Source organism: Chelon labrosus, assembly GCF_963514085.1.
Source record: "Chelon labrosus genome assembly, chromosome: 17".
NCBI classification, from domain to species: domain Eukaryota; kingdom Metazoa; phylum Chordata; class Actinopteri; order Mugiliformes; family Mugilidae; genus Chelon; species Chelon labrosus.
Window position 1 is genome coordinate 2788113 of NC_140350.1, and position 15615 is coordinate 2803727.

Sequence of the window (15615 nt, forward strand, 5' to 3'; positions counted from 1 at the left end):
TGATAAGAAAAGTAAAGTGCTAGAGAGGCAGGACTGGACTCTTATCCTGTGCAAACAGCCAAAGTGCAAAAAGAGCTACTGCAAGAATTTAAACAGTCCCCTACGCTCCCTTGAGAATAGAGAGTACCTCCTGTGACCTCCTCCCTACAGACTTTCACACTAAATTTTAAGATAAGATAACGACTGCCACTACTCTTACCACTTTCTGTTAAGTAGCTACATAAATGGCTTTTATCGCTTTGATGCACTGCAGTGTAGCACATACCTTTCATGTAGAAATATTTGCGATAGTAATGGGCTCCCAGATCGGCATGCTCTATAAAGTAGTTGCTCTTGCCCTGCTGTTGGACGTGGCTTTCTCTGGGCTCCTCCAGGACCGAAACTGCATCGTTGGGAGTTCGCAGGCTTGACCAGAGTCCCCTCGTGCCCGGGGATCGACCCAAGCCCACCTGCTCATCTCCCCCTGTCTCATTGCGGAAGTGGGGGCAGCTGAGGAGGAGCTCGTTATCATTGCCATCTCCTTCGTCCAGCAGCAGTGACTGCTCGGGGTCATCTGCATTCGCCCCGTTGCTTCCCCCGCCCTGTGCAGGTGAGGAAGGGGTGGACTGAGAGAGGGGGCGCAGCTGGGAGGCAGCTGAAGCCCCTGAGGTGATGTTCTTTTTCCGTCCAATGCTGTCTCTATTTGTGGCAGCCTCGGTGAGGTCAAACAGGATGCTCTGAACATCATAGTGGGCAAAGTTCCTCACCCAGGCTCCGCCCCCAATGTTGTCATACAGGCATGGTTGAGGGATCTGAGGGGCCACAGGTTTGGACTTCTTACCAAGACCTTCAGGCTTCGGTGGCTTGGCAGGTTTTGGGGAGTCCCCTGCGGAACTGGACAAACCCCGGAAAAACCCATCAGGCTCTGGAGGGTTGCCCTGCAGGCCTAAAAGCAAGAAGGGATCTTTGAATCGGAGGGCATTTGGACTTAGGGGCCCCTGGTCATCTGCACTCGGTTCCTGGGCTTGAGTCTGCCTCTCCAGGGATGACAGGCTGCCATATTCCCTGTGTAGAAGCACACCTGAGTCCCCCTGAGCTGCACCCACCTTTTCACCAACAGCTCGAACAACTTTCCCCCCAGCCTTCCCGGAGGAGTCCAAGTCTCCTAGGGTTACATCGCTGTTACTTCTTTGCATGATGTGGCCCCTGCCCACAGACCGCAAGTTCAGCCCCACGCGGCTGGGGGTGGTGAGGCTGTCCGCCTCCGCTCCATCACCGTCCCTCCTAGGTGGCCACTCCACTACACTTGCTTCCCGTTTGTGGTCAAAGTTGACGGTGGCAATAGGTGGCCGCACGTTCTGACGGCGAAACTTCCGTATGAAGAGGTCATCTGACTGCATGGTGCCTGAGAAATTGACTCCAGTCCAGTGAGTATGTCTCCACTCTGCTCCAGAGCTTTCTGCTGTCCCAGTTAAATTTTTGTCCTGGTCTCTATGGTGCTGGTGTGAAACAGGAACACTGTGCACGAAGATGAAAAACCCAGTTGTGTGAAAGCAACAAATGCAGTCCTCATTCACACCACTTAAGATGGTTAAACTTTGTCAACCCTGGGGTTCTCATAGAGGCCTCTGTGAGATGCCACACTTTGTCAGTGAGTTCTTGAGTGTGAATGACAAAGACCGAGGAGAAAATGAGGCGGCTGCGTGCTGCAGGGATCCATCCAGGTATGTAGATGTGTATTTGGGTGGTACTCCAGTTGCGGGGTGCTCCTTCCTGTGGCGTGAGGATGAGAGGATCATCACTGGACCTCGACTCTCTGTCCCCGGTGTAGGAGAGGCTCTGCCTGTTTCAAACCTTCTAACATGGCTTCCATTTGTTTGCACTCTTCAGCGCCTGCAGCCTCCCTTTTGGTCTTATCCAAACACCTGTATAGAAACACAGAAGAGGAAACATCTTTTTTAGCCTCTTTCTCTTCATCATTCACTCATCCCTCTATTATTTTTATCAATGTCTTAATACTAAACCTAAACAAGCCTGTTAGTGAGCTCCCAGAAGAATGGCTTTGATAAGCAAGTACTGAATGCCAACAATAAAGCGGCAACAGGTCTGACGTGTGTTTTATTTATAAGTAGTACCCCTGTTTTCAGATTTTTCCTCATTATTATTCTTTCCTTAGACACTTTCCGTTCCACGGTTTCCCTAAATAGTTCCATAGCAAACTTAATGCTCACCATATCCACCCTGCACACGCTCACAATAGACAGTATTAACAGAGGGGAGGGGGGCCTTCCTGGCTTATTGACGGTGTGCCAGCATACACAAGAAATAAGTGTAAACTGTCTCTCGCCTTCGCATACGTTCACACATAAACAGTGTGACTGTTTTGTAGTTTACTCCTGCTGCCGGTACATAAAAGAATATACGAGTAATAATAGCAGAAACATTCATATCTGCAGATATATTATTAGATGAAAGACGATATTATTGTCACCAACTCAAGAAGTTAAGAGTCACTTAAAGGCATCAGCTTTGTGCTAAAGACTACGAAGCCGCGTGCTTCCCTTTTTTAAACTCCTGAAAACTCCTCAAATTAATCGTATCAAGATTTGATTGTAACTTACCCACAAAGTGGATTTTGTTATAGGCACAGATCAACAGCCAGTTTCAGTCACCATTTATCGCTCATGCTCTGTCTTTGACCAAACTGACGTCAATCAAGTCATGCTGAAACCTTTTGTCGCTCTCAATAAGGTACGAGGCTTCTTCCTGTCTAGTTTTTTCACATGCATCTCCTCTCTCGTGCTTGCAGCCTGAAGAGCAGGTGCAGTGGTGCAAGCAGCTACCAGAAAAAGCTAGACACACAAACACGCAGCCGCGTTTCCATTACTTCAGAGGACATTGCTTTTGACTTGCATTTGCTTCCTGCAGACTAACCATAACCATAACCACTAATTGCTTAAATCTAAGCCTTACTCTGACCTTCCCCAAGTCTTCACCTTAAAATGTTAAATGTTAAAAATTTGCATTTTGTCCCCGAACGTGAGGTGAGATCTCACAGTGTGTAAACTTATCGAGGTCCCCACAACATGAGTATTACATGTGCACACACATATACTCACAAGACAAAAATACCATAAAGTGAGGAAGTCACAAAACATCTTTGTTTCCTCTCTTTGCCTGCCCTCACACTCTCTCCATTTCCTCACAGTAAGAGAATGTATCGGTTGCAATTTCACAGTGAAATGCCTTTAAAAACATATGGATGTTAACAGTAACTGTTGTTTTCTGTTTTATACTAACTCCTTCAGCGTGTGATGACTTTCAGTGCTGTCTTCTGTGCCTCTTTTCCTCCTTACTATTAGTCAGAGTAAATTACAGCCATTCAAGTTTTTGTATAGTGAAACTAACAATGTGTAAATGCATATAATATTTTATCTGAATCTACCTTTAACTAGTCAGTTGTGTAAAACAATAAATAGTTCTGCAACCTAAAAATGAGAGCAGTTTGTCTGCAATTACTGTGGAATGTCTCATCAGGTCATTTATTTCCACAAATTTCCAGAACCGACTAATTACATGACCATGACGTACACTGTAGTCACCGTGGGTGTATGCAAGTTTATATGGACAGCTACAGAGCTGGTTAAAAAGTAGTCGCACTCGAACAACTGCTTTTTTTGTGCATTGGCACTTCTCACAAGCTGCAGATGCTATTTTCTTCCCTCTCTATATATATGGTTCTCTGCACGCTTCATAATGGCCCTCAGTAAACTGCATTACCCAGGGTACAGTGCACTACAGTAGGTTCACCGGTTCCTGTTCTCACCTGCCTACTTTCCTCTTTCCGCAACTGGTAACCAACATTACATTAACCGTATGATAATATTGGCCTGGCAAAAAGAGATGATGGCACAAGGGAACTTCAAAAGTCAAATCCTACTCAACCTTCACTGTACCGTGCAATGAAGCGAGTGTGGATAGCCACGGGGATAGCTGGACGCAGACCATGATGTTGTGGAGGTGCTTCATTTGTGTGATAAACTAAAGTAGATTGAAGAGAAAGTATCCAAGGACTTCAATGTGAATACAAGGGAGAAAGGGCACCACACAATAAGACTCAGACGGTAACATGCATTATATAACATATAACATTACTGGCATACCTGTCTGCATCTATGACAAGAAGACGTGCACTAGAATGTATTTGTTTAGCACCTGTGGCTGGTAAAGGCTCCTCTCTCCTTGACAATTTAAGACATTTCCGGCCGTGTGGGTTTCCCCATCTCACACACAAGCGCTAGTTCACACAAAGCAGCCTCTGTGCAGTGTCAATACAGTGCCAAAGCTTTTGACATTGAAAACCCCCTCATGTTTCTATCTGGGAACTCTCATGATGTTCTCAAACATCATGCAGGAACAAATTATATGTGTGCAATCATAAGCTGCAGCATCATCTCTGTGTTTCACAATGCCTCGTAAAAGAAAAGGGCAAGCAATCAGTTTTATCCATTGGCTCAAAGTGGGAGTGTAAATCATTGGCAGCAGGTTCTTTTTTTTTCTTTTTTTTCTTTTTTTTTTTTAAACCACAGATTGCCTTTGTGTAGTTCCAAAAACAAACTGGACCTACAGGGTCGGCCAAATAAACACTCCTGCTCTCCACCAACACATAGCACGGGTTGACACTTATCACTCACTACCTTTGCAAAAATCACATGCTCCTGAGCTTCTTAAGACCCCCGACCCATGAATCAGTCCTTGTTTCCATAGCAACCTGCGTGGCGCCACCCTCTCTATGTGGTATCCAGTCCACCAGAGCTTTATAATAACCCTGTGTACTCTACCGAAATGGCTCCACTTTCGTCAAACACACGCTCCACTGATGATTCCTGCGCCGTTGACCTTGGTCGTACTCCTCGGCAAACTACGAGAGCAAAACAATGACAAACTGGGCGGAAAAATGATCCTGACGTTTAACTGCCCATATATAAAACTGAAGATGATGATGGCCGACCGAAAAAATCTTTAGCCTCCGCATATTTCTCAGCTTTCTCAGCACCATAGTAAGAAACAGATATTGTGTATATGTCAGATCCAAAATCAATAAGGATTTGGTGGTTGGAGAAACAAAAGTCTGGGAGGAAAACATTATTGTACCTCCTACAATCCAGCTGGAAGCTGTAAGCATGAAGAAAATTGGACAAACATGAGAAAAGATCAAGGTGGCACTCTATCAGTAAACACTAGTATGCGTCTGTTAGCTAAGTGGCAAACTGCAAATGTGAAAAATTAACACATTAAGATGAGATATGAACACAGTATGTGCAGCGCTGACTTTACTATCTATAAGAGTTTGGTAACTTATTCAACACACTGTGTATTTCTGTGCTATTCTCCCTTGATGTGATACTGAATTGCTTAACACCACTGATATTTATTGGCTCACTCAAAACCTTACATTTAAGATATTAGTATCTGTAGATGTTTGATTAGTTCCTCATTTATTACAGTGTTGCTCCATTGTGCCTGAAACGTCATACACTACATTTTCAGTTGTTGTAGATTTTTAGGTTATTCATTTTTTAATTTTAGGTTTGTACTTAATTGAAACCAGATTTGAAAAGGAAATACAAAGAATATGGACTGTGTTTTAATATCTAGCCAACATGAAGACATTTTTCTTCTGTTACCACTCTGTGAGGGTAAATAATATATAACAACTTAATCCGTTCCCTCTAAAAGAGTTTAATTCATACATTAGTGCCCAGTGTTGCTATTTTCTTACCATTAGTGATATGTGACGTCCTCAGTCAGATCTTCACCATTTTAGACCAGTATTTAAAATTCACACAGCCGCCGCCTTCAACAGTATCTTCTGACTGAACAGAAACTGGCCCGCGTTACCACTATAGAGAAGTGTGATATACCTTACGTAGAAGTACAAAGTGAAGAGGAACTGAATGTTTTGTCCCTGCCCCCTCAAGTTTCTGCTTTATTTATTTGGGAAGCTGTCGTATTTCCTGCTACTACCCGACAATTTAAACGTCACTGAATGGCACATCCTCTCAGCTCAACAAAACTGTCTCGTTTAAACAGAGCAAGCACACTGGTATCCCAGAAAAAAATAAAATACAAATTATCAATAACCAGCTTATTTTTTTTCCAAGGATAAACCTGGCTTAAACCAAATGTATAATGTATAATCATAAATTGATAATTTCATAATAGCAGGACTGACTGAGTGGCAATAAAAAAGAGCTTAATGATATCATGAAGGCTCGAGACAATAAACAGCAACGGAAAGCTCTTTTTTCAAAAGCTTTCAGGACAGCTAATTGTTGTCTGATTGTAAATTGCTTTTGGCTCAGACATTCTGTATCTCACTGGTTCACAAACACAACATCATAACACTGCATTGCATGTGAAAACTTGCTGAACTAAAAGGAATTTATTTCCTCTTTGAATTCAGCAGACAACTGCCTTGAACTATAGGCTACTGCTATCATTATGGTGTAGTACATACACTGCTACCAATATAAACCAGTAGCTCACTGTCCATGCAGAGGCTACTGCAGAGATATCAGGTGGCACACTCCGTTCAGTAATAGCTGCATGGACTCGCCCACATCCACATTTCCCCATGTCAGTCACAGTAGATGAAAACCATGCCTGACCCCTGATGCTCCCTGAGCAACAACTCTACCACCACATCACCAGATATCACATGACTCTCACCAAATGCTTTATTGGCGTTGAGAAGAGAATGAACAGAATTTGATTCTGTGATTTCTTTGGCATGACTCTACATCATTTGCCATAAATTGTCCTGCCTGTCATCCACACTAAAGTTTATCACATGAAATCAATCATGGATGAGAACTTCTGATCATAACTGTTAAGGCTACTTAATTTATTTATTGAATAGCTGTCTGTTGATTAGAGCCCCATAGTTTATTTTTTCTGACTCAGAATCAGTCCAGGAGGAATGACCCAGACATGCAGCTGATGCTCTCCAGGATTGTTTTTTTTTTTTTTTAAGATCTGGAGCATCCGCTAAGACCACTGGGAGGCGGCTGCCTCATGCTGTCCACAGATTCCCTCATGTTACAAGAGCCAGTCTCCATCCCTGGGAAACTCAATAATGCATGTAGACAGCAGTGTTTAATCCTGCGTCTCAGAACTCAACCTGTGGACAGTAATGACCTCAGTATTGTGCTCACATCCTCTAGCTAAAACACACTTGACAAAAATCTTTGTGTGTTCTTGTGTCAGTCAGAAGTGATGACAATGTTTCTTGATGTTGTAACATTTTGAGAAGAAATGGAAAAGTAAAATGACTCTGTGATCCTCTCCTATCAAAAATGACATTTGGTACATATTACATGTTAGCGTTTCACTCTAGAGAATAACCTAAATTTGGATTTTCACGCTTAAGGACTATTTTAATGCATCTGTTGAAAGGGGAACGTTTGTCAGCGCTCACATTAAATTAGATTTTAGGAGGCAGATGACTACGAGTGTGATATGGAAATTTGAGGCTTGCACTATACGTACACAAGAATGGACTTAGAACCAGATAAAATCATTTTTCAATGAAAAGTGAGGGAGTATATACAGTATTACGTTTCTTATGGTAAATCATATAAATCATCATAAATCATCATATTAGACACATTATTACTCAAAGCAGGCTATTTTTATACACATCTCTGTACACACTCGCACGAAATCTGTAAAGATTACATCTCTGTCCTTTGGAGTACATTCCTTTTCGTCTTTCTGCACCAGATTCACATTAAAGGACCGTTACTGCCCAAGGTAAAACTTTGGTTTAACTGATGACCAGTCCAGTTTCCATGTTAAGTCCAGGGCAAGGTTAATGGGTCTCTAGTGTACAACGTCAGGACACAAACTGAAGAGCAGAGGAGAGTCAAATTAGACATGGACTGCTTTGGGGAAGTCATGGCCGCTTGACTTATTCTGCTCTCGCTCATGCAAGTCTGTGTCCTGTGAAACAGGAAGAGACGTGTGACTCTTGAACTCTGGGAGGATGGATGTCGTCATCGTTTCTGCTCGACACTTCCACACCTACAGGAGACAGGCTGCCGCGGTGCAGCATGAATGAGCAGATTTTCGCTTTCTGCCAGATACTGAAGTCTACTCAACCTTCGTCTCATGTTCTTTTATCATAATTAGTGCTGATGGTGCCTTCGTTTGAAGTGCAAAAGAAAGATTGGGTTCCAATCTGGACGATTGAGATTTGATCTGTTTTCCCTTCAGGTGAAGCTGCAGCAATCGGCTTAACAGCTTAGCAGCAATTAAGTCTGATCAGTGACAAAAGTTTTGCTCTCACTGCGGGCTTATCGAGTCTAACACATCAGACTGCAGCAGTTGGTTAGACCTTCCACTTGATGTTATTGTCTTTCAGTCAGAGGCTGAAGTTGTGAAATAAACCACAATACAGCATGACGCAAGGAGCTTTCCAGGGGCCTTTCAAAGCAGCAAACACTTTTGGCACATGATGTTAAAATGACACATGAAGGTGGAGCAATGTTACTGTACTTAGAGACTTGTCAGGCATCTTTCCTTTCAAATGTCCAGCCTCATAGTCTGGGGCTGCTCGAGTGTCACCATCTATCCTTATAGTTAAAAGCTGCCTTGTGGATTCTTAACCACAAGGTCTAAATCAACTCCTAATAGTGATTGATTTTGGTAAATATAAAGCCAGGCTCAGTCTCACTCTCCTTATTGATTGTATGCAACCCTGCTACATCTGAGATAAGGTTGCATTCCTGCTTTGCTTCCGAATATGTGACACTGAACTGAAGTAGCCGCAATGCTTTTAAGAGCGTAAATGTGCATTAATGTGGCTGGATCCGATTCAGAAAATGAGTTCATTCTAATGCCCAACACTTGCTCTAGGCATCCTCAATCTTCCCCCTCTGAACCCCCACCACTACCACCACCACACTGCAGACAGTGAATTGGGCCAAGTCCAGAGGCTTCTAAGTGGATAGCACTGCTGCACTCTCTTCTTGTTGTAATGTGTTTTATCTCTTTTTCATTCAAACTGTTTTGCAAACGTCAGTCTCAGCTATTGGTCCCCAAAGACACATAAGCCTGCATCCTCTGCACCTGGTGCTCAATGGGCCAGTTTAAAAAAAAAAACAAGTATAGCTTTCAAGGTGACAGCAAGACAGCAGGCTTTACAGTGATCTCACAGAAATGTCTGCCATTACCCTGAGCAGCATTTTGCTGTGGCAGAAACCGGTACTCCAGCGTATGACCAGCGTGATCATGTCAATGATAATCTTTCATGCAGGCAATTCTACACACATTGTTGCCTTTAATGTTACTCATGAATCATCACTGATTTGTGAATACGTGCCCTGATGATGTTTTCACAGCATTTCTAAGTGATGCTGACAGACAGAAGAGCATCACTTAAAGAAGCAGCGTTAAATAATTTCCTTCAACTCTGACACCTATCCTCCTTCATCTATTAATAAATATATAACACTATCTGTATCTTATTTATATGTTTGAAAGAAGGATGTGATTAGCTCAAACATATCTGGAGATTGAAATACAGCAATACAATGTTAAATGTCTCTTCTTCCGAAAGCCCCAGTCAACCAAAGAGTCAGTAAAAGGCAGTTTTTGTCCACTCTGTTCACTGTTGTTATAGTTTTATGTGGAGGTCAGGACTTCCTCTAGGCTTCACACGATATAGCCGCCAATCCACACAATCAAATACTTTCATTTTCAAGGACAACTGCCCTCCTTTAGATATGTCCTTCAAAAAAAGAAAGAAAAAAAAAAGAAAAAAGAAAATAAGTCTTCTGGCTCATACATTATTAATAAGGCTGGGCAAAAGGGGGCGAGGGTTACCGTGATGTTAATTATTTATAGGTTGGTTGCTCCCTTGTCCACTCCCGCACCACTGAGGATGCTCGTGCAGACGCTGGAGCTGATTTGTTATGACTTATATCTATGTCTGTGTGTGACTGCTCCGTGGATGCACGCCTCATGTCTTACAGTAAGTCACTATGGTAAAGGTCATCTATCGTGTGACTTCAGCGCCGTCTGGTCCAGTTTCAGTTCGTGTTTTTCTGTCTTTTTGAAAGTGACAAGGTTTTTACCGTGAGTAGCAAGTTGCAAAGACACGACATTCGGCGCCAGAGCAAAAAGTATAGATCTGAAAGTTTTGCAAATCAGTGCATGCGGACATTCTTTTCTGTTATTTCTTCTCAGTGAACCTCCCCCTTCTGTTATAGCAAAGAGGAAGTAGGCTCAGAAAAGCTCCTTCTATAGTATTGTCCATATTAAAGGCTAACTTCCTCTTGCAATAAATAGCACGACCTGCGACTGATGCACTCAGATGCAAACGTGTGTGCTATTGTTTTTATAATAACTTAGCCACCACAAAAAGAATGTACCAAGTGCCCGCTATTGTTTGACGATGTTATTTGCCATGACATCGCGGCTGTGCGCTGCCAGAGCACTGCCACTTCCTGTGTATCTGAAAATACACCTTGTGGCAGGCCAAGGGTGTGACAGAGGGACGAGCAGAGGGAGAGAGAGAGATTTAAGTCCTATAAGTTAGAGGTGGTCTGAGAACATGTGTGCCTTTGCTGACGCTATGAAACTGTGTCCAAGCCTTATAGATGTGGTCCACCGTCCACACAGCGACAGGAAGAACAGCTGTCCCTCTGCGACTGCCCTCTCTGTTTGTGCGTTGGGGAGCATGGGTGTGTGTGAGCATGTGTGACAGGGAAAGGAACTGACCCTCAGCTTCATGGCTGTATCTATTATGTTGAGATCAACGGTTCACTGCCCCACCCCCCCGTCATCTGTGCAACCGAGCTCTGCAGCAGAGGAAAAGAGATTGCCCAGCACTGCTTTAATAACACTCTGAAGTGTTACTTTACCTTTTTATGCTCTGAGAGGAAGAGAATGCTGACCTCCTCTGCTTCCTCACTATCCTATTATAACATAGCCCATGAAATGGCTGCAGCACTACCCAAACGCGTCCCCCTTTTTTCAGCCTGAAGTCTTAAACCAGACGCTGTCTTCACTTACTATCAATGAGTGCTGCTTATGTACATCAGCAGGGAAAGGTCACTTCTAAATGATTACCATCAGACTTACAAGCTACACTGGTTCTGTCTGTGTCCATTATGAGCTCAGATGGAATTTGCTATCATTATTTGGAGAAATAGACTAGTCTATAGATTAATAGACTTTCACTGCGCAGACGTCTCTAAACTCACCAATCCGGCTTCTCAAAGCTTTAAGTTCTAGCCAAGCCTTTCTTAGAATTTTTGTTTCTTTTGTGGTAAATTATGCAAATATTGTTAAATAAATTAGTAGTGTTGAATCAACCAGCACCCCCAAAGCAAACCTAGAGGATTGATTCCTGATGCTAACAGAGCTAGTTAAAAATAATATGAACTGTATGAAAATGTGCAGCAAACCCCTCAGATGGGTTCACCGCTGCTGTTTACAGCCTCCCCTCTTCCTGGTAGCCTCGTGTCATTTACACCAGCAGCTCTGCACCTTCTGACCTACATAAAACAGAGCAGCTCGTGCACCAATATGCTAACTAGGCTGACGCAGGCGGTGGCTTTTTTAGAGTTTTTCTGTGATGCTATGTGCGTAGACTATGATCAGGGGAAGGAACACTTTCTGTACATCTGTGGCTTCACACTTGTGAATGACAACAAGTGACAAGGACGTCAAAATGTATTGTGTGAATTACGTACCACTAACGCTGCCAGCAAGGTGATTCAGGCAGCACTGGGCCTTTACAAACAGAACAGGCTCGAATGTGAAGTTCATCATAAAAGTGACTAAGAATAAGGGGAAATGTGGCAGAACTTAAACTCAAAGCGAATGTGAGACACAAAAAAAATGTTCTTCCCTTTTATGCCACTAAGATTGCATCTCACAGTCAGTTTCCTGTGTGCGGTTTGTCTGTTTAGCCCCCATAGGGGTTGACAGACAACGCAGCACTTGAAGGTATTTACTCAAACTGCTCCCTCCTCTCATTTCTTTCTATTAGGGACGCCTTCAACATGTAAATGAAACGGCTGAGGATGCAGCTTCCTTCTCATAGTTGTGACAGAACAAAGAGGCCTTTCAGCCTGAAATAAACCCACTGATAGTCTCTAACATTTCACACATCTTCTCCAGAATAGAGTACCTCATGGGGGTATTTTTAAACTCTGTTTCTGCCTTTATGATCTCTATCGACCACGTATGGCGATGACGAGACGTGGTGCGAGCGTAAATGGTCGGTCCTGTTCTGCTTTCAGTGGCTCTAAATACCCCTGAGTGCACTTGTCCCGTAATGGCAACAAGAACAATGAGAAGGAGCCACTGCACCGCGTAATGTTTTAATGTATGTATGATGGTATAACCAAGAGGGACATTCTGATTAAGTATAATAAGCTTGAATATATTTCTGCAAGGGGGCATTTTGCAACATAGACTAGATTAAGGTGTTTTATTCATATGGGTTGTATGTAGAACAGATGCTTACATAAATATGTCTCGTGTAGATGGATATCCACATATTTTAGGACCATTACGTCAGGCTTTTGTTGGTACACATGCCTGCCTCAGTGACTATTACTCTCCCTTTCAGAAGGTACAATAGCTTTCAAAAGAACTACAACAACATTGTTTTTAAAATAGGTCTAAAATGTCATCCATACACCCAAACAGCTTTAGGAAAATGGAGTAGCTTCGAAAATGATGTTAACTACCATTATCTTGTGCATATCCTGAGAAAACTGAGGAATACTTTCTAAATGCTACTTTTAAAGAAGATAATAGCGGCTACGTAGCCAGTGAGAACTGACTTTTGGACTGATAAAAAGTCTCACTGAATATTTGTCATAATAATTTGTCATAACTATGCAGTACTGCTTTATCCGACAATCTGAATCATGAGTCATTCTCCTACATTTTCAATGTTTTATGCTTCTTTCTATTTGTGCTACTTGTTCGTGGTTTCAAAAAGGTGCCAGCCTCCGACAAAACCAGTGAGGCCTGATCTTCTGTTAAGATCACTGGCCAACAGGGGACAGGTGACAACAGGGAGCACGGGCTAAGAGGATCCAGCCAGTGGTTTTCGCCGCCGGCATCCTGCCATCCGATGGACGGGAAGGCTCTGCCTGTCCAACTGCCCTCCTCGCTGAGTCCCCACAGGGAGCCTGCCGGGGTGTAGCCATGCAAAATGGCTCCAAATGAGAGGAATGATACGATGCTGAGTCAGACCAGAGCAAAATCTGCCTAGTAACCTTACGACAAGCTCATCTAAATGTAGAAGACTGAGTGCAAAGCCAGATCAAGTCACTTTTTGTCCAAACATACAGTGCATTCCAGGATACTCTTGTATGGTGCAGTGCAAAATGAAAGTAATGTTTTACCTTTAAACTGAATTTCCATCATATTGTCAAATGAGGATTATTGATTGTTGAATATTACCAGATATTTGCTGATGTTCTGTGGACAGGGAGTCATTTTAGGAGTCGCGTTTCTGTACAGAAACTGGATAAACAATGTGAGCGTTTAAATCCTGACAGAGAGAGAGCTTCAGAAGATATTAGTGCTGATCTACAAGCTACATGGTTTCTGATGTCAAAGGTCACGGCTGGCATAAGCAGCATAGGATTATTCTACGGCAGAGAGAAACAAAGAGAGCTGACAGCTAAATCTGACTACACATGATGGACACATGTATGCAGCCAAGCGCTCTTGGCTCATGTTTGGCCAATCGATTCGAAAATCTACTGTGATTCTGCTCCTCTTAGTCCCACAGAGGAAACATCCCATGAGAAAGAACACAAATAGGTGTAGGTAGATGATGCCATAAAACACCAGAATGACACGCTTTCTTCATTCTTTTGGTCCTGGACATTCTAGTTTCTCTCCATGAGAGGGACCAAAAAATAAACTGTAGTTTCACATGTTAAATAACGTGTGTCTGAATACATACATACTATACATTCACACAGAGGTTTCATAAGGACTAACTGGGAAGTGTGCCCAGAGCAGATTAGACAGATATGGATATTTTAAAATTCATCCCTAAACCCATTTGTCAATTAATTAACTGCAGCAATTTTGGTTACACATGCTTAAGTAATGTCACAATCCGCTAATTTAATTTTGATCAACTTAATATTTTTGGTTGAGTTAGACCAAAAAAGAAATCTGCATGAATCACCATTCTTTACTTTTCACTATTTTCCTTGTTGTAATAAGCCAGATAACCCTCCGATTAGTCAATAATGAGAGCATCGTTAGTTACAGCCCCAATCACGACGCCTCTTATCTCTCGTCATCACTGACACAACAAGCTCTAGCTCTAAAGTAATAGCAGACAGACATGTAATTGTTTGATGTTATTTGATTATGAAACATAATGAACTGGTGCTAGCTGCTATAGTACAATACTAGCAGAGCGGTAGGTTTTACTTAGTCTCCAGGAGTGAGGGCACATAATAAAGCGGCCTTGTTTGGCCAAAAACAATTATTCTATGGAAACAGAGAGGATTTTAGAGACTACAAGGAACAGTTATTCTGGCATTAGCCTGCTTTTAAAGTCACATTTACATTCTGTGCACCTGCTCTCAGTGTTTGGGCTGTTCATTTTGTTACATTGTTAGTGAAAGGCTGTAGTTTGGGGGTTTAGTTACTTTGATGTATACTGTAAATGCAGCACAGTGGATGGCAGCAGCAACAAAACTCAACAGCAGGTTGAGTTCAGGCTGCATGATGAGAGCAGCATTATGTCAGTGCACCTCACGCAGACATGCTTATCATTCGCCATAATAATTAACACCTGACTGTCCAGACAAAGCTGACCCTGATGAAAAACATCACACCCTCCTGTGAATGCAGCTGGGAATAAAAACTCAACGCCATTAGGTGCCACTCACTTATACGCTTCCTTCCATCCTGTAAGGTCAAACTGCATTTTATCATTTAAAACGGTAGTATCAACCACAGTGAATACCACACTGGGTGAGGGACCATGCAGCTCAATGTAAATTAAATGGCCCGTCCGTTGAGTGCACTGGCTTATGTAAGCTGCTGCTGCTTGTCTTCCTCCCTCTCATCTCCCCATCCCTGCTTTTCTTCCCCTACAGCAGCATCCCATCCAGCCCCTGAAACCTTAACGTCTCATAAACACACACACATATCCCCATCGGTGCGAGGGGGGTGAGGGTGAGGAGGGGACGAGGGAGCCTGACTCCTGCATCCCTCTTTTTCTCTGCCACCTTGAAAACAACACCCCAATCCCGGCTGTGCTTCTCCATTCCATCATTGTCTGTTCATATCACATGCAGCAGTGTTACAATCGTCTTTATCCTCGCAAATCCCGGCACTCTGCAGACTGGTGGATTTTTTTTTTTCTTTTGTCTTTGAAAACATATATCTGGTATAAATCCTGATCCTTTTTTTTTGTTCCTGCATCTTCTTTCCGCCTGTCTCTCTTTCAGTCTCTGAGTGTCCCTCCATCTATCTCTCCCCTCCTCCCCTCCTCCCCTCCTCCACCTTGCCCTCATCTCTGAGTCCTGCAGCCACTAGCACTCTACAGCAAGGTTTCGCAGTGCCTTCTTGACA

At 43.0% G+C, this 15615-nt stretch overlaps 1 protein-coding gene across 4 annotated transcripts in view; it reads right to left on the bottom strand.

The window, feature by feature from the left end:
- sipa1 (signal-induced proliferation-associated 1) overlaps window positions 1-15615 on the bottom strand; it is a 35198-nt gene that overhangs the window by 17808 nt on the left and 1775 nt on the right. For 3 of the 4 annotated variants that reach the window (XM_084565257.1, XM_084565255.1, XM_084565254.1), the window contains exon 2: window positions 266-1904. In XM_084565257.1, the coding sequence (XP_084421383.1) occupies window positions 266-1379 (1114 nt within the window). In that variant the 5' untranslated portion in view covers window positions 1380-1904. Of the gene's footprint in view, window positions 1-265; window positions 1905-2600; window positions 8615-15615 lie in introns of those variants that run through there. The other variant, XM_084565256.1, reaches the window with a different exon arrangement.